This window comes from Meriones unguiculatus, chromosome 17, assembly GCF_030254825.1.
Source record: "Meriones unguiculatus strain TT.TT164.6M chromosome 17, Bangor_MerUng_6.1, whole genome shotgun sequence".
Classification (NCBI taxonomy): Eukaryota; Metazoa; Chordata; class Mammalia; order Rodentia; family Muridae; genus Meriones; species Meriones unguiculatus.
Window position 1 is genome coordinate 36552840 of NC_083364.1, and position 20350 is coordinate 36573189.

General features: G+C 40.5%; 1 protein-coding gene across 12 annotated transcripts in view; it reads left to right on the forward strand.

Annotated features, from left to right (window-relative positions):
- The window catches only part of Lrch3 (leucine rich repeats and calponin homology domain containing 3), a 99558-nt gene that overhangs the window by 36250 nt on the left and 42958 nt on the right, over window positions 1-20350 (forward strand). For all 12 annotated transcript variants that reach the window (XM_060370254.1, XM_060370261.1, XM_060370258.1 and 9 more), the window contains exons 4-7: window positions 1414-1519; window positions 6470-6606; window positions 9183-9292; window positions 19640-19733. In XM_060370254.1, coding sequence (XP_060226237.1) covers window positions 1414-1519; window positions 6470-6606; window positions 9183-9292; window positions 19640-19733 — 447 coding nt within the window. The remainder of the gene's footprint in view (window positions 1-1413; window positions 1520-6469; window positions 6607-9182; window positions 9293-19639; window positions 19734-20350) is intronic.

Genomic DNA, 20350 nt, shown 5'->3' on the forward strand with positions numbered 1-20350 from the left:
GTTTTTGATTTTTGTATGTTTGTTTTTTTGTTAGCATATCTTTGGGATATATAGCCAAAGATATATATCTTTGGGATATAATTTGGTATTACCTATTTTCTAAGATCTTATTAAACTTTACCTACTGTTATTTATGAATATACAGGAAACTGTCTCTTTTTTGTTTGTTTGTTTGTTTTTGTTTTTCAAGACAGGGTTATTCTGTGTATCCTTGGCTGTCCTGGAACTCACTCTGTAAAACAAGCTGACCTTGAATTTAAGAGAGCTGCCTGCCTCTGCCTCTCAAGTGACAGGATTAAAGGTATGCACCACGACTGCCTGGCCCAAGAAACCAAACCATTTCTTTTCTTTTCTTTGTTTTTGTTTTTGTTTTGTTTTTCTAGATAGGGTTTCTCTGTATGGCCTTTACTGTCCTGGACTCACTTTGTAGACCAGGCTGGCGTCTAAGTGATCCACCTGCCTCCTCTGCCTCCTGGAGTGCTGGGAGTACAGGCATGCTGCTGGATATCATTTCTTACATATTTATGTTGTGAGTTAGTGTAGGAGTTAGACTACCTATAGCCCCACAATCATATTATGGGCGGGATTCTAACTGTATTTTATAACTAAGGAAACCAATACTAAATGACACAGTTTGCCTGTGGAACTGTCAGATTGGAAATCAGCGTCCTTAAACTAAAGCCTATGTTTCATATTACTTGAAATGATCAAATGCAACTATGATAGTTGAGACTTAGTAAGATAGTGTGGGGGGTTATTAATAAAGATGGTTGTTGTAAACAGAAAAAATGGTATAAATCTAGTTGGACAAATTAGATTACTTTGGTACAGGACTTTGGATTTAAGAACTGGGATTTTAGGCTACTGTTTTTGTGCTAGCTAGACTTTGGAAATAAAACCCAAAATGTATGTTTTAGGACATTCTTTAGAACCTGGCTTGTTAACATGAACCAGGTATAACTTATACTTTAAGTCCTATTGCTTTACTTATTTCTATGATAGACAAAGGAGTGAGCATTACTTAATTTTTCATACAATATAGTTTGATCATGTTATTACTTTATTTTACTTTTTATATCCAACAGTTGCTTTGAACTCAGTGTCTTTATCTTAGTTTCCCAAATCTTTATTAAACAAATGATTTAAACTTTTAAGATACTTATGCAATCCTAAATACTCAACAGATAGACACATGTTTGAGGTGCTGCTTTTAGTTTTCTACAAGTGGTGCTAATTGATGCCCTCAGTCACTCAGGGAACTTTTGACAACCTCAAAGTCTCTGTCTCCCCAATGGTCTTTTTACCTCATTCTTCTCTCTTCTTTCCTTCCCACCTCCATTTCTGGGTGGAAGTAAATGACTTTCTTTCCACTTGGGTGTTTTCTGAGAGACACATCACACTCTTTTGAAATAGGATGTGAGCTGCAATGAAATTCAAACCGTACCTTCCCAAATTGGTAATCTGGAAGCCTTGAGAGACTTTAATGTAAGAAGAAATCATCTAGTACACTTGCCTGAAGGTAAGAAACTATGAAATAATCGTTTTGTTGGTATTTGTCTTTTTATTTTAATATTTCTCAAACTGGTGGGTACAAGTCAAAAAATGTGTGTGAGGTAGAGCCAGTGTTTGAGCTCTAAGGGCTTACTCAGTTAGCATCGTCTGCTAGACTGTGCCCTCTAGAAACCTGTTAAGAATGAGGCTACTGGCATGGGCCTGGTATCCCAGCTACTCAGGCAGCTCAGGCAGGAGGATCACGTAGGCCTGCTGAGTAACTGTGAACCCTGTCTTCAGAGAGATGGGAGAGGGACAAAGAAAAAAAAAAGAGGGACAGGGCATGTAGTTCAGTGGTAGAGCACTTGGCCAGCAGTCAAGACTGGAGGTTCAATCCCAAATACCAGCAAAACAACAAAAACTTCAGAGAAAAATTTTGGTAGCCCTTGCTCAGTATTGCATTTTAGATCCTGTGGGCTACCCTGCGAACCACTGTAGGTGATCCTCAGGGCAGTGTCATTGTGATCTCAACCAAGCATGAGTATGGGGAGAAATGGAGTGTGCTTGGTAAAGGGATAGTCTGGTGTGATGTATTAATTTATAAATTTGTAAATGGACTTTGAAAATTAAATAGAATCGGTAGAGTTTGAGTTGAACTTAACTTTATCCTTTACTGGAAAAGTTCAAACAAGGTCTAATTAAGCATGTGAAGGTGACATGCAGTAACAAGTGAAGTGAGCATCTGTAGTAGTCTTAGGTTGTCTGTAAATTCTGACGTGGATTTCAATGACAGAAATGATATAGCAAATTAAATTTTATCAAGTGCTCACAAATACAAATCCACGAAAGGAAAGGTTGCAAATAAAAACAAAAATGAGAACCATTTTAATTAAATTCAAACTATATTTATTTAATTTAGTTACAGAATATTTCCATGTGCCTGTCACTCACTACTATAATAATCGGCTCACAGTGATTTTTATTTCATTTATATATTTTTTCATACATATATTTCACCATATGTATGTATGTATATGTGTATATATATGTATATATATACACACACACATATACATATCTCCTCTCATGTACTTTTCTCCACCCTAATCCTCTAGATTAACTTAAAGCAAATTCTAGAAAATAACTCAAGAACATTTCAGAATGCATATTTAAAAATAAGAATCGGTCTTCTATAATGACATGTGCCTGTAACCTCAGCACTGGGAGGTAGGGATAGGAGGACTATGAGTATGACCTCTGGGGCATGCCTTGACTATAGAGAGACCATGTCTCAAAAATAACGAAGAAAAAAAACAACAACAACAAAAAGAAAATCTTTAGAAATATTTTCATAACAATGATCTAGGTTCTGTAAGATGTGACAAAATTTATAATAAAAGTTAACTTATGATGCTTTTGCTTTTACTACAAAGTCCAAACATTCCAGTTTGATTTAGTGAAATAGTTAGTTCTGACACAACATTTGACATTTTGGATCTGAGGTGAACACATTAGAAAATTATTTCCTCTGTCACCTTTATACACTTAGCTATCACCCATTGCCTGGTACCTCACATGTTCTCACTGAACTTGTCTGGTGGCCTTCACACGCACACCATTTGCTTTCAGGCCTTTCCTCCATTGCTTCTTCCACTTGCAACCAACTCAGGATAGGAAGAGAAGCTCCCAGTAAACCAAGAGTTATGACCTATGTGCTAATAGTCCAACACATTTGTGTTCTCTCTCTCTCTCTTTGTGTGTGTGTGTGTGTGTGAGTGTGTGTGAGTGCATGCGTGCGTCTCCGTCAGGGACTGAAAACTGAACACAGGACCTTATGCATATTAGGCAATCTGCTATTATTAAGCTGTGTTCCTATCCCACCTTTTCATATTTCATTTTCATTTTGAAACAGAATTCAACTTGCCTTGGCTGTCCTGAAATTTTCAGTCCCCTCTCTTGACTCCCAAGTAGCTGGGATTACACCCATCAAATACCAGGTCCAAAATTCTCTCTAGGGCCATCCCTTTATTCAGGGCCTAGTCACTGTCTTCTAGGCTTCTTCATGGAGCAAGATTACTAATAAAAATATTGATGTTTCGGATTTTGTATGGGGGGGGCGGTTGTTCCCTGAAGTAGGCTCTTATAACGTAGCCTAGGCTACCCTCAATTACACAGTATTCCTGAAGCCTTATGGGTGCTGGGATTGCAGGTTCGTGCCACCATGCCTGGCAGTGTTGAGGTTTTGATTAACATTGGGGCTTTCGGGTGGCAAGTATGGTGCAATAGTTTTATCGTCTAATTTATATCCTTTATAAAACTGTTGAAAATGTGAATTCACCAGGCTCAGTGGTGCACACCTATAAGCCCAGCATTCAGGGAGACAGAGGCAGGCAGATCTTTGAGTGCAAGGCCACCCTGTTTACAAAGCAAGTCCAGAACAGCCAAGGCTACACAGAGAAACCCTGTCTGGAAAAAGAGGGGGGCATGAATTACACAGTTTTTTTTTTGTTTTTTTTTTTTTTTTTAAAGAACAAGCCTTTTTTTTTTTTTAAAGATTTATTTATTTTTTTATGTATATGAGTGTTCTATCTGCATTTACATCTGCCAGAAGAAGGAATCAGTTCACATTACAGATGGTTGTGAGCCACCATGTGGTTGCTGGGAATTGAACTCATGACCATTGGAAGAGCAGACAGTGCTCTTAACCACTGAGCCATCTCTCCAGCCCCGAATTACACAGTTTTAAATGTTTATTTGCATGGTTTCTAATCAGCAGTTAAAGTAACCTGAGGTGGCAGGAAGTTTATTTGTGCATTAATATGTGACATTGCATTTTGGTTGGTTACATCACCATTTTCATTGTAATTAATTTTAACTAAATAGCAATCAAAAGATATTTAAAAGCTCAAAGTAATTATTAATATTCCTTTTCCTCATATCATCTCCCTACCCCCACCCTGCCCCCCCAACACCAACATTCCAGTTTCAGTGGCCAGGAGTATTTTCATTAGCTTCGTTGGCTGTTTCTTGACTGTGTTTTAAATGCTGGTTTGGGGAGGAGAGCGTTTGTTTGTTTGTGTATTTGTTTTTGAGGGAAGGTCTTGCTGTATAGCTGTGGCTAGCCTGCAGCTCACAGCGTCACAGCCTGTGCCTTAGCCTCCTGAGTGCTGCAGTTGCAGGCGCTGCACATGCTGAAGTGCTTTTGAGACCTGGTAGCTGGAAGTGTGATCCATCTCTACCTCATTACTATGTGGTCAGCCCCTTTAGTCTGGAAGACCTGAGCGTCTTCCCTTTTTCCCACTCACTGAGTGGGCTAGCTCTGAGTGCTGGTTACTTAGAGCTGCTCTTTAGACCTTCGTCTTGAGAGAATTATTTGTTTACCCCCTCCCATCTTCTTACCTTGGTTTATTTGGATGTGTGTACATGTGCCACAGTGCAAGTCTGTGGTCACAAGACCGCTTGGTTCATTCCTTCTTTCATGTGGATTCCAGGGGTCAGACTCCTCAGACTTGGCAGCAAGCTTCTTTTTCTGATGACTCTTGTCTTTTTTTAAAGAGTCTCCCTGTGCTTCCTGTGTAACCCTGGCTGTCTGTGTAAGCCAGGCTGGCCTCAGACTCTCCACCTGCCCCTGCCCCCCAAGTGTTCCAAATCTTCCCATGTGCCCCCACACCTGCGTACTAACTCATATTGCTGCTCCCTTCCCTCTCTGTGATCATCTTTCTTTCTGGCTTTTCTGTCCCAGTTTTTAAATTGAATGTTATGTCTAAATCTTTGATCTTTTGATTTTTCTTATTCATTTCTTCACCATTTTGTGCTAATCTAGAGTAAAAAAAGTTCAAACCATTCTTGAATTTTCCAATTTCAGAAATTTATTGAGAATTTTTAGTTTCTACCATCATAAAATGCTTATTATTCTGTGACTTTTTAGGGGGAAAAAAAGACTATATTTTAGTGATTCTGTATTCTATTTCTCTGAAGTAAAAACATTCTGGCTTATCAAATTTCCTTCTGTTCTATGTACTTTCTTGTTTCTTCTTCCTTTTTTTGTTTGTTTGTTTTTTGAAACAGGGTTTCTCTGTTTAGCTTTGGCTATCCTGGACTCGGATTGACCAGGCTGGTCTTGAACTCACAGCAGTCCATCTGAGTGCTGGGATTAAAGGCATACACCACCACTTCTGGCTTTTTTTTTTTTCTTTTATTAGTTAATTTATTTTTTTGTTTCTGTCTTACATGTTGGAGACCTCTCAGTTTCTGAGGGTCATGTACAATGTGTACACAGCATCCTAGAAGTTCTGAATACATTGGGCAGAAATTGTTGAAGGGTGATTAAGCAAGAGGCTATATATTTTACTGAGGGAAACTCCATGTCAGTATCTAAAGACCGTTTGTATGGGAGTGAGCAGTTCCTCCAGAGAAAGATGCATTTGGCATACCTTTATATGATTGTGTGCGCGTGTTATCACTGGAATTCAGGGGTGGCTAAGGCAGGGTAGGTGGAAAAGGTGGACTTGCCGTTAGTGCCCTCGATTTCCAACTGCCGACACCTACTTCCCACCGACCCTCACTCCCTAAGTTCAGGGCCTTCTGGTACAGTTTCCATGGAGAATAACTTTCTGGTTCCTGTGGTGTGACTGTGAGTGTCCAGCTGAGGTTCTTGGGACTGGGGCCACAGGCATCTGACATTAGCTGTTCATAAAGACCTCTCTCTAGCTCCTTTGTTGTCTTTTTTATTTTTTTAAATAGTGTCAGGTTCTGAGAACTAAGTCGTACTGGGAGCAGGGAGGGAGTCACACTGCCTGGTTTCTGGTGGAATTCCTGTCTCTAAGCAACCAGACTTTATTTTATACCTTTATTTTATACTATATTCACGAAGAATAGTGGTAAGTGGTTTTTTAATCTACCACATTTAACTGGAAGCACATGTAAAAACTGTAGTTTCAAAATACCAGTGATTGTTTCTTCATTTACTTTCATGCAGAGCTGGCAGAGGTGCCTTTGATACGACTGGACTTCTCCTGCAACAAAATCACAGCAATCCCCGTTTGTTACCGGAACCTTCGGCACCTGCAGGTGATCACCCTGGATAACAACCCGCTGCAGTCGCCTCCTGCACAGGTAATCATGGGTAAAGTCTGCTGAAGGGCGGCTTCTGTTGGAGCATTAAAGGAAATTCTTTGTGCATCGTATCCATCTTGTCGTTCCCCACCGCTACCATCAGCACACCACCACCACCTGTGCCCATAATAAAAGGGATGGAAGAAAGAGTTTGATGTTTCCAAAAGATGGCACTTTTGTATGTTTGTGTGTTCATGTGTGCACCAGAGTTTGACGACAGGTGTCTTCCTCAGTCATTCTCCACCTTACTGTTTTTGTAGACAAAAATCTCTCACTGAGTTTGGAGCTCACCAATTCAGCTAGACTCCAAACCCCAGAGATCCCCCTGTCTCTCCCCTCCCCTCCCAATGTATGGTACTTTTATGTGGGTACTGAAGATCCAAACTTGGGTCCTCATGCTTGCACAGGGGCAAGCATTTTCTGACTCCCTAGTCCTTAAAGATTTTAACTTGAGTAATTTTCAAAAACTAGTTTTCTGGCTGGGCGGTGGAGGCGCATGCCCTTAATCCCAGGGCTCACAGGCTGAGGCAGATGTGGAGCTCTAGTTCCAGGACAGCTGGGGCTGCAAATCTGTCTTGGGAGTAAAAAAAAAAAAAAAACAAACCTAGATTTATAAATGAAATTTGAGTTAATTTCTTTTGTAATTTTCTCCTATTAAAGCTTGAATTGGAGAGCATAAGTGTCAGACAACTTTCCAAACTGAAAATTATCACTATATACTTGGTAACATTGTTTCTGTGCCTTCCTGTTTCCTGAAATGGTAAATTCCTCATTTAACCAGTTGGCTCATTTGTTTGTTAGTAACTGAAATGAAACTACTAACTATAAGGTAGGTTATATCCTGTAATCTATAAAATATTTGCCAAGCTCATAGTTTTCACTATGAAGTTTTTTTTTTCTTTTTTAAGATTTATTATGAATACGGTGTTCTGTCTGCATGTGCCCCTGCACGCCAGAAGAAGGCACCAGATCTCATTATAGATGGTTGTGAGCCACCATGTGGTTGCTGGGAATTGAACTCAGGACCTTGGGAAGAGCAGTCAGCGCACTTAACCACCATCTCTCTAGCCCCATCTTTTTTTGAAACAGGATTTCTCTGAGTAGACTTGGCTGTCTTAGACTTGCTTTGTAGACCAGGCTGGCCTCAAACTCACATAGATCTGCCTGCCACTGTCTGCCCGAGTGCTGGGACTACAGACATGTACCACCATGCACCAGGTGCACTGAAATTTCTTAAAGTTTTTGTTTTTCATTGTGTCTGTGCACATGTGCTCTGACATGTGCAATTCAGAGACAGCTCTTGAAGTTAGTTCCCTCTCTACCTGTATGTGGTTCCAGGGATCAAACTCCTATCACCAGGCATAGGTAGCAAGAACCTCTACCTGAGAGCTAGCTCACCCTCACTTTGCAGTTTAATAATGTATAAGCTTGTGACAGTCATAGAATCTGGGAAAGTTACATGAGAACCTCACAATTAAAAGGTTTTGAGGTAGTTGGGTTTTAGTCTGTGATGAAGTACTTAAGAGGAAGTGAGTTAAAAGAACTAAGTAAGGCTCCTGGTTTCAGGGTTCTAGTCGGCTGGCTCCGTTGCTATGGACCTGTGGTGAGACAGTATCATGGCAGCAAGAGCGTGTGGTCGAGGAGGCTGCTTAACAGCCAGGAAACAGGAAGGCTTCAGGACTAGTTTCACCCTTGAGAGGCACACCCCCAGTCCTGTCTTCCTCCAACCACACCCAGTCTCCTGATGCCCATTTAGCCATGAAGTCATAATGTATGAATTCATGATCATGATCACATTAGAGCCCACTTGATCCATTCACTGCTCAAAAGCCCATCAGCTAACAACTAAGCTTTTAATACATGAGCCTTTAGGGGACATTTTTAGACTCAAATTATAGTTTCATTAGAATTTGTTTGCCTCATGAGACAAGTCACAACAAAATTGAATGTATGTAAATTTCACCAATTTATCATTGCTAGTTCTCTTCCACAGAGATCAGCATTTAAAATGTAATTATAGATGATTAATACCTAGAAGAAATCTTTAAAGTCCTGACTGTATAACTAAGCAGTGTGTTCAATTTACTTGGTATATAACAGTGTTTATAATCATAAGTTACTCTGCTACTGAAACTTTCTAATAACTAAAAGACAAAACCCTAAAGTAAACACTGAACCAGATGATACAGGTTATTTTTAATTAATGGACTGTGGATTTAATAGGGATGCCTTAAAACTCTAATATATATTACACAAAAAGCTAGTTATTAAAAAAAAAAAGGGTGGGAAGGAGAGAGAGAACACATCTGGGGGCTGGAGAGGCAGCTCTGCCATTAAGAACACTTTTTCCAGGGGACTGGAGCCTACAACCCAGCATCCTCATGGCTGCTCACAAGTGTGTGTACCTTTAGTTCAAGGAGATCGAATAGCCTCTTCCGGCCCCTGGGCACCAGACACGCACATGGTGTAGAGATGCGCATGCAAGCAAAACACTCATACACATAAAATAATATGTTTAAAAGAACACCTATACTTCAGATGAATAGTAATTTGGCTGCATTTGTTATTTTATTTAGATATGTATAAAAGGCAAAATTCACATATTTAAGTACCTGAACATACAAGCTTGTAAGATTGCTCCAGATCTGCCGGATTATGAAAGGAGACCCCTAGGATTTGGCTCCTGGTAAGTATGTTTTACTCTTTTGTCATAGTCATCAAAGGGAAAGTCAAATTAACTTTATTCTTAAATTGCCTGAAGGAAAGTAACACTCTTATCCTCAGAATGCTTGAGTCAAATAGGAACTGGTTACATAGATCCTGCAAAATGTGGTTCTGGCTCAGTCTCTTGCAGTTTGGGTGGTATTGACATTATAGTCCAGGCAGTTCTTTGTCATGAAAGGTTGTTCCCCATTTTGTGGATAGTTAACAACATCCTGGCCCCTCCCTCCCAGGTACCAGTAACACACTGAAATGTTTCCCGATAGCCAGATATTGCCAGGATCCCTGGGTAGGCCCCTGGTTGAAATTCACTGGTGTGAGTGGCTTGAATACTAACCTTAGCTCTGCGCTTAAAAAGTTTCTGACTTATAGCAAGTCACTTGAACATTCTGCTTCATTTCCTTTGTGACTGTGAAGAGGCATGGGTTCTGCTGAATGTTGTCACCTCAAGATCTTTTAGTCTGTGAATTTCTTAGCTATATAGCTCATGCCATGTAAGGTCATCTACTTGGCACTCCCAGTCCCAGCCATGTGGAACAATCTTAAATGTAGGAATTAAATTAAAAAGCCTTCAAAAAGGAGAGCTAGATATCTCAGTAAAGAATGTTATGATGCTCATGGACTTTACTCAACAGAGAACCTTTCAGGCCTTTATTTAGGAACTGTCAGTTTTTGCTGAAACCACAGTCCAGATGAGCTTGCTTCATAATTTTCTAGCCTAAAGTAGATCAACAAATGTCCATATGGTTTCTAAAAGTGGGTATAGCCAGGTATTGATATGGTATATTAAATATGTATCATGTTCAGAAAAGGCAATTTATTACAGTTTTAAGTTTTTATTAGAAATTATTAAAAGATTTAAGTGTTTCATATTAGAAAGGAGTAATTTGAAGCCATCTGAAACAGGATTTCTCAGGTAAATAGTGTTACTTTGTAGGGATTTGACTCCCACCCTTTGCTGCAAATTCTGCCTTTCTTATGGTAGTCTAGTCCGCACTCAGGTGAGCATTTGGCATACATAGTAATACTGAGGAAATAGTTATTGAGTGAAAGAAAAGCTGATTTAATCAGATAAATATTGCTATCATCCACATACAATTTCCAGAAAGATCTTTGTAATGACATTCCAGGGTGCTTAGCCTAGCTATTAGATTAAAAACTTGGACATTATGAAGGATATTTGAACAGCAGATCTAACCTAGTTGCTTAAGCATAAACTAATACAGAAAAAAAAAATGAAAGTCATACCATAACTGTGCATACCAAGAATATCCTCAGTTCAGTGCTTGCCTCTGAGAGGACTGAGGCGGGTAAAGATGTTAAGGACATGACAGGTGAGCTCTGGGAAGTTGGTGGAGATGCAGTGTGATTTACTGGGCTACATGTAGGCCTCTTGAGGGAGAAGGATTTTGGCAGTGAAGAATATGAAATAACTCCGATCTTATTGCCAAGAGTTTTCATTTTACCATCTATTTTCTCTTTCTCCTTGCTTTTTCTCCTAGCTCAGTTAATTGCTTATGATATGAAAATGTTTCTTAGGTGTGGATGAAAGCCTTGATTTTCCTATTTTAAGTTTTAATTAAAGGTGCTTTGTATGATACTCTATCAAGATTTACAATAGATCAAAGTTGGCTTTTCTTTCTTGTACACAGTTTATTTTCCCTGGTGGAGTTAGTGATCTTTGGAGGGAAAACTTCCCTCTCCTGAAATAGCAGAGTAGGAGCATGAAATTGCTACTGCTGCTGTTAAGGTTTGAGTGTAAGCTGCCTAATGATGGTGAGTGCAGGGTGTGTTTAAAGACCCGCCTAAAGAGATGGTAATGAAGGGTGAGCTTGATTGAGGGCTGATGTGCTATTTGCAAGGCCTGTTTCTCCATGACCTGCTTTTTAGTTCTGAGGCTGGTCTAATTTATCTTTATAAGTATTATAGTGCTTATATTACTTTAAATACATAATGAAACACATAAAATATTAGTTAACTTATGAGGCAAAGGACTTGAGTGCATGTTTCCTAACAGGTAAGACTTGAATTAATGGAAAAATGTTCTTTCAGGTTTCTAAGTAAGTGGGAAACCTAAATAGCATAAATATGTCATAAATATGACATAAATATGTCAATTCCAAAGGAATTAGAAGTTACAGAAGTGATATGTTACAGGCTCTGTCATAATACCTAGTTATGATCACTAGTTAGGCTGTTTTCTATATTTTTCATCTTTTTTAGACTATTTCTTGGGATTATTCCTAGAAATTTTAATTTGTTACATATATGTAGACGTAATTGTCCCTTTATATCCATCGATTGAACCAAGTGTGGATTGCAAGTATTCAGAATAAAGAACTGTACCTTTGCTTAACATTTATACTTTTTTTCTTGTCATTATTTCCTACACAATGCAGCATAGCAACTACATGCATGCCATTTATAGTGTATTAGGCATTATGAATAATTTAGAGATGATTGAAGAAAACATAGGCACAGGGTCGCCAGGTCTGTTGACATGTATCTATAGTTCCACCCCTCAGAAGACTTAAACTGGAGGACGGCTTGAACCCAGGAATTTGGACTCACTCTAGAAAATCCTGGCTCAAACAAAGAACAACTGCTGATATGATGGTACATTCTTGTAATCCTAGCACTTGGAAGATCATCCTCAACTACATGGGAAATTCAAGGCCAACTTGGGCTACATAAGATCCTGTCTCAGCAGCAACAAAAATCCTTAGGAAATATCCATAGACTTTATGGGAATGCTTTGACATTTCAGTCTGGATTTGGATATCTGTGAAGAATCCTGGAACTAGTTCCTCATGAACAGTGAAGGGAGGCTTTGTAGGTAGTATTTCATTTCGCTCCTCAGGTACCAGGGAATGAAATGTTTTCTTTCAGAGGTACAGATTAATAGAATTGCCTTATAGTTACTGGTTTACTTATTCAAATGGTAGGCATAGAGTCAGGGGCTCTTGGTTCTGAGTTTCTGTCTTAGGATACTAAGCTGTTTGTTTAACCTCTTAGCACTTCCATTTTCAGAATAATCTTTGTACTGCTTATACTCTTTCAATACTTCTAAATAGCAAATATCCTGAATCTGAAAGTTGTTAAGTGACCATAAAACCAATGTAAATATTAGGCATAATAATTAGACTAGGGTTCATTTAGATAGAGTCCAGACCTCCAAAAGAGTACATTAACTCTTGGAATATTCAGTACAAACTAGACTGGCTAATACTGTCAGTTCTTAGATTTACCCATCTTTTGATGTTGTTGTTTGTTTTGTTTTGTTTCGTTTTGTTTTGAGACAGCATCTCTGCTTTGTAGTCCTGGCTGACCTGGAACTTACTATGTAGATCAGGCTGGCATTGAATTCAGATCTGCCTGCATCTGCCTCCTGAGTGCTGGGATTAAAGGTGTGCACTATCCTGCCTGGCCAGACTTAAACATCTTAATGTTTGTTTATAATTTTTTAAAAGACCCACAAGTTTAGCATAGTGGTACTTACCATTATACTTAGAGGCAAGCAGAAGGATCCTGAAACTGATACAAAACAGAACAAGAAAAGGCATGGGATAATGGCCAAAGTACATGATATAATTAATTATATGAAAATGTCTTTATAAAGTACATAACTATGTGAAATGAGTATATGCTGATAAAAAATTGTTAATTAAAAAAAACAGTACTACCACAAAACCCAGCACCCACTGAAACTCCCAGAAGCCAATTTATAAAAATTACATTTTTTATTAATTTCCAGATAAAAATGTCTTATCTCACTTGATAAGTTGCACTGTTGTTATCACCTTTGCTTTATTTAGTGGTTTTCATTAGCAGTCTATAGAAAATCAAATCAGGGTTTCTCTGTGTAGCCCTGGCTGTCATGAAACTCACTCTGTCCTCAAACTCACAAAGATCTGCCTGCCTCTGCCCCCAGAATGCTGGGATTAAAAGCTTGAGCCACCATGCCCAGCTGAATCCTGCTTTTTGATAAGATTACTTTAAGCAGGTTTATGTTATTAACCAGACATATTTATTTTGTTGATGTGAGTATAAACCCAAACCAAGGAAATATTAAGGCACTGGTAAGAAGAGTCCATCCAGCTAGGTTTGATAGCATATTTATAATCTTAGCAGTCAGGAGGGTCATGAGTTCAAGGTCAGAGCTAGACTGCAGAGTAAGCCTCTGAAATGAAAAAGACCTGCTTCTGCAACTCCACCCACTGAATTAGTTAACAAGCCTAATCTTCAACAACAGGGACCATCCTTTATTCCTGTTTAATATTCCTAGCACCTAGAACAGGGTGTGGCACGTAATAAATGCTCAATGACAAGCTCCATTGGAATAGATGTGGTGACTCTTACCATGAGTGCTCTCTTGAGAGCACATTCTTACTGAGAGGTACTTCTCTGAGGCTCTGTACAGGCTCTGTACAGTTCTTAGGTTGTGTTTCCTCAGTTTGTGTTCACGTAGCTCTGTGAAGTAGGTGGCGCTGCATTTAAATGAAGATATTGAAACTTACATTTTTAATAACAGTGACACCGTCCTGATCTACAAGACTGAGTAGCTACACTTGAAATTCTGTCGTGTTATACTATGTGCTACGTCATCATCTTGCTGTAGAGAAGCTGCCAGTGTACTTGAAATGCTTTTGGGGTTTGTTTGTTCAGGAGACTGACATGGGTAAAGATAGAATATGACAGAAGTCTGCCTGGCCTCCAGGTTGTATTTCTGTGTGTTACAAAGCATCATTTGGTAAATCTGGAGATACACATATTTTTTTTCTGGCTGCTGTAGAAAGGGATAATTTACCTATTTACTTGCAGTATGGGGGATTAGACCAGTGAAGGTATTCTGGTTAGTTTTTTTGTCAGGCCTGACCCAAACTAGAATCATTTGGGAACTGGGAACCTTAATAGAGAAAAATGCCTAGGATTAGCCCACAGATCTGTGGGGAGTTTTCTTGTTTACTGATTGATGTAAGAGCAGCCAGACTTGGGCAGTATTTGGGCAGTACTACCTCTGGGCAGGTGGTCATCCGTTGTGTAAAAAGCAAACTATGAAAGCAGATGAGTAAAAGGCATTCCTCCACGGTCTCTGCTTCAGTTCCTGTCCTGACCTCCTCATGAACAACAGTGATGTAGTGTAAACCAAATAAGCCCTTTCTTCCCCAAGTTGTTTTTGGTCAAAATGTTTATCACAGCAATAAAAAGCAAATTACAACATATATGCCAGGCAAGTTCTCTAACATTAAGCTCTATCTCCTGCCTCCAAAAAGAATTTTTCTAGATGGCTTAGATATTTCAGCAGACAGCAGTTACCCTTGGTCACTGGGCCTGATTTGGCTGTATTGAAACACACATGATACCTTAATGTCTGGGCTTTCAAACAAACAGCATCAGGGCAGACAGATCTCAGACTATCAATAAAATCACTTAGGGAACTGCTGTAAAGTCTAGGACATATAGGGACTCATTGTACTACTTTACCAACTTTGGTGTGATATGAATTGTTTTCAAAATACAAAGTTGGGGGAATTCTTCCTTCAAAAAGGAAATTAATAATTATACTGAGAAGTTTTTTTACTTTTTTGTTTTGTTTTTGCTTTTAAGTTAAATGATTTCTGTGAGGGCAGGCAAAAAAAGAAAATGCCAGGATACCCATGCTTTTTCATATATATCCTTTTGTACTTTGGGCAGAGAGATCTTTGTATTATTGCCCATAAAGTATGACCTTTTGTTTGTGGTTAAGAAAATACGTTTAAGATCGTGGTGGTACAGCCTTTAATTGTAGCAGGTAGGTCTCTGTGAGTTTGAAGCCAGCCTAGTCTACAGAGCAAGTATGAGGACAGCCAGAGCTGCACAGGGAAGCCTTGTCTCAGAAAGAAAGAGAGAGAGAGAGAGAGAGAGAGAGAGAGAGAGAGAAAGAAAGAGATGGGGAGGAGGAAGGAAGAAAGGGAGGGAAGGAGGAAGGGAGAAAAGGAGGGGAAAAAAGAAAGTAGGTTTATTGAATATACTGCAAGGGGTAGCTGGCCAGGTGGGAACAAGAGTCTTGCCCACCTTTATCAACAAAGAAAGTGACAAGTTTTTAAAGCTGCCTTGCATTCTTGTGCAGGTTTGTTTTACAAGTGAATAGAAATGTTTCATCTTTGTTTTACAAAAGTTAAAGTGATTTCTGTGAACTAATGATTGGCAAATAGTATCCAGCTGCCATTTCATGTCCTGATGCGTTGTGACATGACTTTAAAACTCATAAAAATTACATTTATGGATGAATCAAAAAAATGTAGAATATAAAAGTCACTCTCAGAAGAACACTGTATTTTAGACACACATGCTAGTACATGCCAGTATATGCCTGTAATCCCAGCACTTGAGAGATAGAGACAGGAGGATCAAGGATTCAGGGCCAGCTTGAACTGAATGAAAACCCTGCATCAGAAAGACAAAAACAAAAAGAAACAAAAACAATCATCATTTATTTTAAATTGTGCAATTTAAAATTGCTTATTTACTTAGGAAGCTTTATTAGGTTAAAATACTAATTTTTTAAAATCAGATTTATTATTTTTTAAAGATTTCTAATTAAGCTACTTTTTTAAGAGTATGTTCAAGAAGAAGCAAAAAAGCTGGGTGTGGTGGTGCACACTTTTAATCCTAGCACTAGGAAAAGCAGAGGCAGGCCAATTGCTGTGAGTTCCAGGCCAGCCTGGTCTACAAAGAAAGTCTAGGACAGCCCAGGCTACATAGACAAACCCTGTCTGGAAAAAACAAAAAAGGAGAAGAAGCAGCAGAAGCAGCAAATAAATAAAATGAATGAATGAATAAAGGAATAAAACTCCTGAAAGAATACCTCTGAGACTGGGAGACAGCTCAGGGGAAAACGTAAGGACTTGAGTTTAGATCCCCAATAAAGTCTGGACATGGCAGCACGCTACTGTCATCTCTGCTCTCGGAGGCAGAGGCGGTGGATCCCAGCGTTTATTGGCCAGCTCTTTGAGCCAACTCCGTGAGCTCCAGGTGCAGTGCATGGCAGTGCTCAAAAATAAAGTGGGGGCAACTGAAGAAGACACTGATGTTGACCTATGGCTTCCCAAATGCCCACACATTTTCCTGCACACACACCCCCAACACACACAGGAATATCCTGCTGATCACAGAGACAATAATAGTTGCTACAAAAGAAAGAATAAGTTAGACTTCATCAAACTGAGAAGCAGCTATCCATAAAAAGAAAATGTTAGCATGGCCTGGGGAAAATATTTGTAAAGCAAATGAAGGAAAGTCAGCCTGTACCCAGATGTATAATAAATACTTACAACTTAGTAATAAACAACCCAATGAGAAATGGGCTTGAAGACTCTTCACAAAGAGAGTTATGTGGTCAGTACACACACAACAAAGTACTCACCATTGTTATTAATCCCAGGAATGCAAATTAAGTCACTGGATATCCATAGAGAGGCACGGGAATGACTAAGTTCAAGAAAGGTGACATACCAAAAGGAGGTATGGAGCAGCCAGAGAAGGTGCTCAGACATTGTTTACAGAAGTGTAGGAAGAGTGCTTTCAGTGCTTTAGCAGTGCTGAGACACGGTCTACAAACACCAAGCTTTACCAGGTGGATTGTGTGGCTCTGTGAGTTTGGAGAACCACCAACACAGCCAGCATGTCCAGCATTCAATTCCCCTCCCCTCCCTCAAAGCTAGTGCTTTTTTTCTACCCCAGGACCAAGCAGATAGACCTGCCTCTGACAGCCGGTCTCGCCTGTTCCAGGGTCTCACATGAGCAGAGTCAGGGTGTGGCATCTTGCACTGTTGATGCTTAGCAAACGTTCTGAGATTCTTTGATGGTTATATGTATCCTTAGGAACTGTTATTCAGTTTCCACACTAATTGAAGACTTAAAAACAAAACAAAAGCCTCAAGACAGTGGTTATCCCTAACAACAATAACAAGGTGACCAGAATCAACCACAGAGAGGTGTAGGGGAACATTTTGGCAAATAGAAAGTCCTCTCTTGTGATAGAATTACAAAGATACTGTATTTTGCCAAGATTATACTGCTGATATTTAGATATATATAAATTTAATTTGGAAAAATATTATTAAAGATAAAAAACAAGCTGGGTGTGGTGGCACATTCCTGTAATCCCAGCACTGGAGGAGGCAGAGGCAGGCAGATTGATTTGAGTTCAAGACCAGCCTGGTCTACAAAGTGAGTCCAGGACAGCCAAGGCTACACAGAGAAACCCTGTCTCAAAACACCTAAATAACTAAATATTAAAATTAAAAAAATAAGCCAGGTGTGGTGTTGAATTCACTTAATTCCAGCACTCTGGAGGCAGCAGGTGGATCTCTGTGATTTGTAAGCCATCCTGGTCTATATAGTGAGTTCCAGGACAGCAAGGGCTACGTAGTAAGACTCTGTCTCAAAAAAAGCATGAAATAAAATAAGTAAAATTTAAAACATAAAAACAATGGAGCAGAGATGTAGAGAATGAGTATAAGTTGCAGAATATTGCAGAATAGCAGAGATTTCTTCAACAAAGCAGACCAGAGTCTGTTTTTGTGTGAGTGGTAATGCAGAGAGAGTAGAGAAAGAGTTTTGGAAATCCAGCAGAAGTGAAAAATCCCAGGAAAAGGGCAGAAAAGCAAAAGATGGTAAGCCAAGCAGTGGGGACTGTGCAAGGGCAGTGGGGGCCGTGCAGAGGGCAGTGGGGGCCGTGCAGAGGGCAGTGGGGGCCGTGCAGAGGGCAGTGGGGGCCGTGCAGAGGGCAGTGGGGGCCGTGCAGAGGGCAGTGGGGGCCGTGCAGAGGGCAGTGGGGGCCGTGCAGAGGGCAGTGGGGGCCGTGCAGAGGGCAGTGGGGGCCGTGCAGAGGGCGGTGGGGGCCGTGCAGAGGGCGGTGGGGGCGGGGGCCGTGCAGAGGCGGTGGGGGGCCGTGCAGAGGGCAGTGGGGGCCGTGCAGAGGGCGGTGGGGGCCGTGCAGAGGGCAGTGGGGGCCGTGCAGAGGGCAGTGGGGGCCGTGCAGAGGGCGGTGGGGGCCGTGCAGAGGCGGTGGGGGCCGTGCAGAGGCGGTGGGGGCCGTGCAGAGGGCAGTGGGGGCCGTGCAGAGGCGGTGGGGGCCGTGCAGAGGCGGTGGGGGCCGTGCAGAGGGCGGTGGGGGTGAGGAGAGGATTCAGAAGATATTCTACAGATGGAGCGTTTAAGAACGAGCTGCAGCAGGGCAGTAGTTGCACGTGCCGTCAGATCCAAATAGCCTAATGATGCAACCCCAGGGTAGAAAATGGAAAGACATAGTAAAGATGGGGCAGACGTTAGGGAATTGCATGATGAAAGAACAAAATGTAGCTTCGGACAGTTGGTTGTTTGATACATAATCAAGATTGACAAACCCAGGGCCAAATTAGCCAAGAGAAAGAGGGAAGACACAGAAATTAGAGATGAAAAAAAAAAGAAAAAAGGGAGGTTACCACAAGATCCAAAATACAGAAAATTATTTGGGGGTACACTTGAAAACTTATGTTCCAAAACAACAGAAGATCTTTTAAGAAGTTCGTAAATTTCTAGAAATGTATGACCTACAAAACTAAATTAAGGTATAAACACCTTAGGGCAGTAACAATCAAGGAGACTGAAGCTGTAATCAAGCCTCGAATAAAGAGAGGTCCAAGACCAGATGGCTTCAGTGCTGAACTGTACAAGTCTTTAAAGAGGAACTAGCACCAGTGCCCCTCAGACTGTCCATTGAAAGAGAAAGAACACTGCCAAACCCAGCAGAGAAGGATAATGTTTTTGTTTGGGTGAGGACCTCCATTTGCATGTGTGTGAAAGTTAGCAAGAGGATCAGGAAGGTGGAGGAGAGATCTTAAGGAAAATGGAAACAAAGGGCTGTAGAACAAATACCTGTGATGATAAAGCAGAAGAGGGGTTAACAGGAGAGAAAAAAACAGCCGAAGGGAAGATAAGAGGGATGTGGACTGGTGACGACAACGACACGTCTTGGCACATGAGTATGGAGAGGCTGTGAGATGAAATCTACTGCCTTGTAAGCTGGCGTTAAAGTTGGATACAGCAAAACCAAAATTGAGCAGCTGAAAGTGAACTCTGAGTGTGGGGCCTCATACTGTCTGTTTACTTTGTTGCTATTTGGATTTTCTTGTTGAAAAGCTCAGAGAATGTTCACTTAGCTCTAACGTTTACGTGACCAAGTGTCATGAGAATGTTTATTGATAGAACTGTGACTGGTTAATTTCAAATGCTACTTTAAAAAAATACATAAAGCCTCATAGTAACAAGTGACACTTATTTTGGACAGCCATGAAGAACTGTACTCAGGCCGCCCTTACGGAGCCCTTGATTCAGGCTTCAATAGTGTGGATAGTGGTGATAAGAGGTGGTCAGGGAATGAGGTAAGTGTCTCTGCTCATATGTTAAAACTCCTGATTTAGAAAAAAAAAATTAATTAATGGGAATATCTAAATTGGAATTAGTTTGTTACGTAAAATAGAGAAATATCAAAGATAGGCCAAAAACACCACTTAGTCCTAGCATCTGAGACCTCTACAGTGTTTCCTTTTCCCAGCATTTTTTGCCACACGTCTTTACAAGTTTACCTCATCTCGGGTGTGGATATTCTGGAAAGCTGAATAGGAGTTGAGGTGGTTGGAACTGAAGCCTAGTTGGCTGCGGAAGCACAGCTCTATAATCCTAGCTCTGAGGAAACTGAGGCAGGAGGACCATGATCTGAAGATAGCCTGACCTAGGTAGTAAGTTCCAGGACAGTTTGCACTGCGTAGCAAGTCACTGTCTCAAACAAAACCATAAAAACCTGGCATCTAGACCTTGAGGGCTAGGGTGATCTGAAGCAGAGATGGTGAAGGGAGGGGTGCTGGGAACTGGAAACGTAAATAGGACTGTACACTGATGGCTGAAGAGATGGAGCCTGAGCTTCAGATGTTAGCTCAGTGGTGGAGTCGTCCCTAGGCAGGCCCTGCCATCAGTTCCTAGTGAGTGCGCTCACATGCCA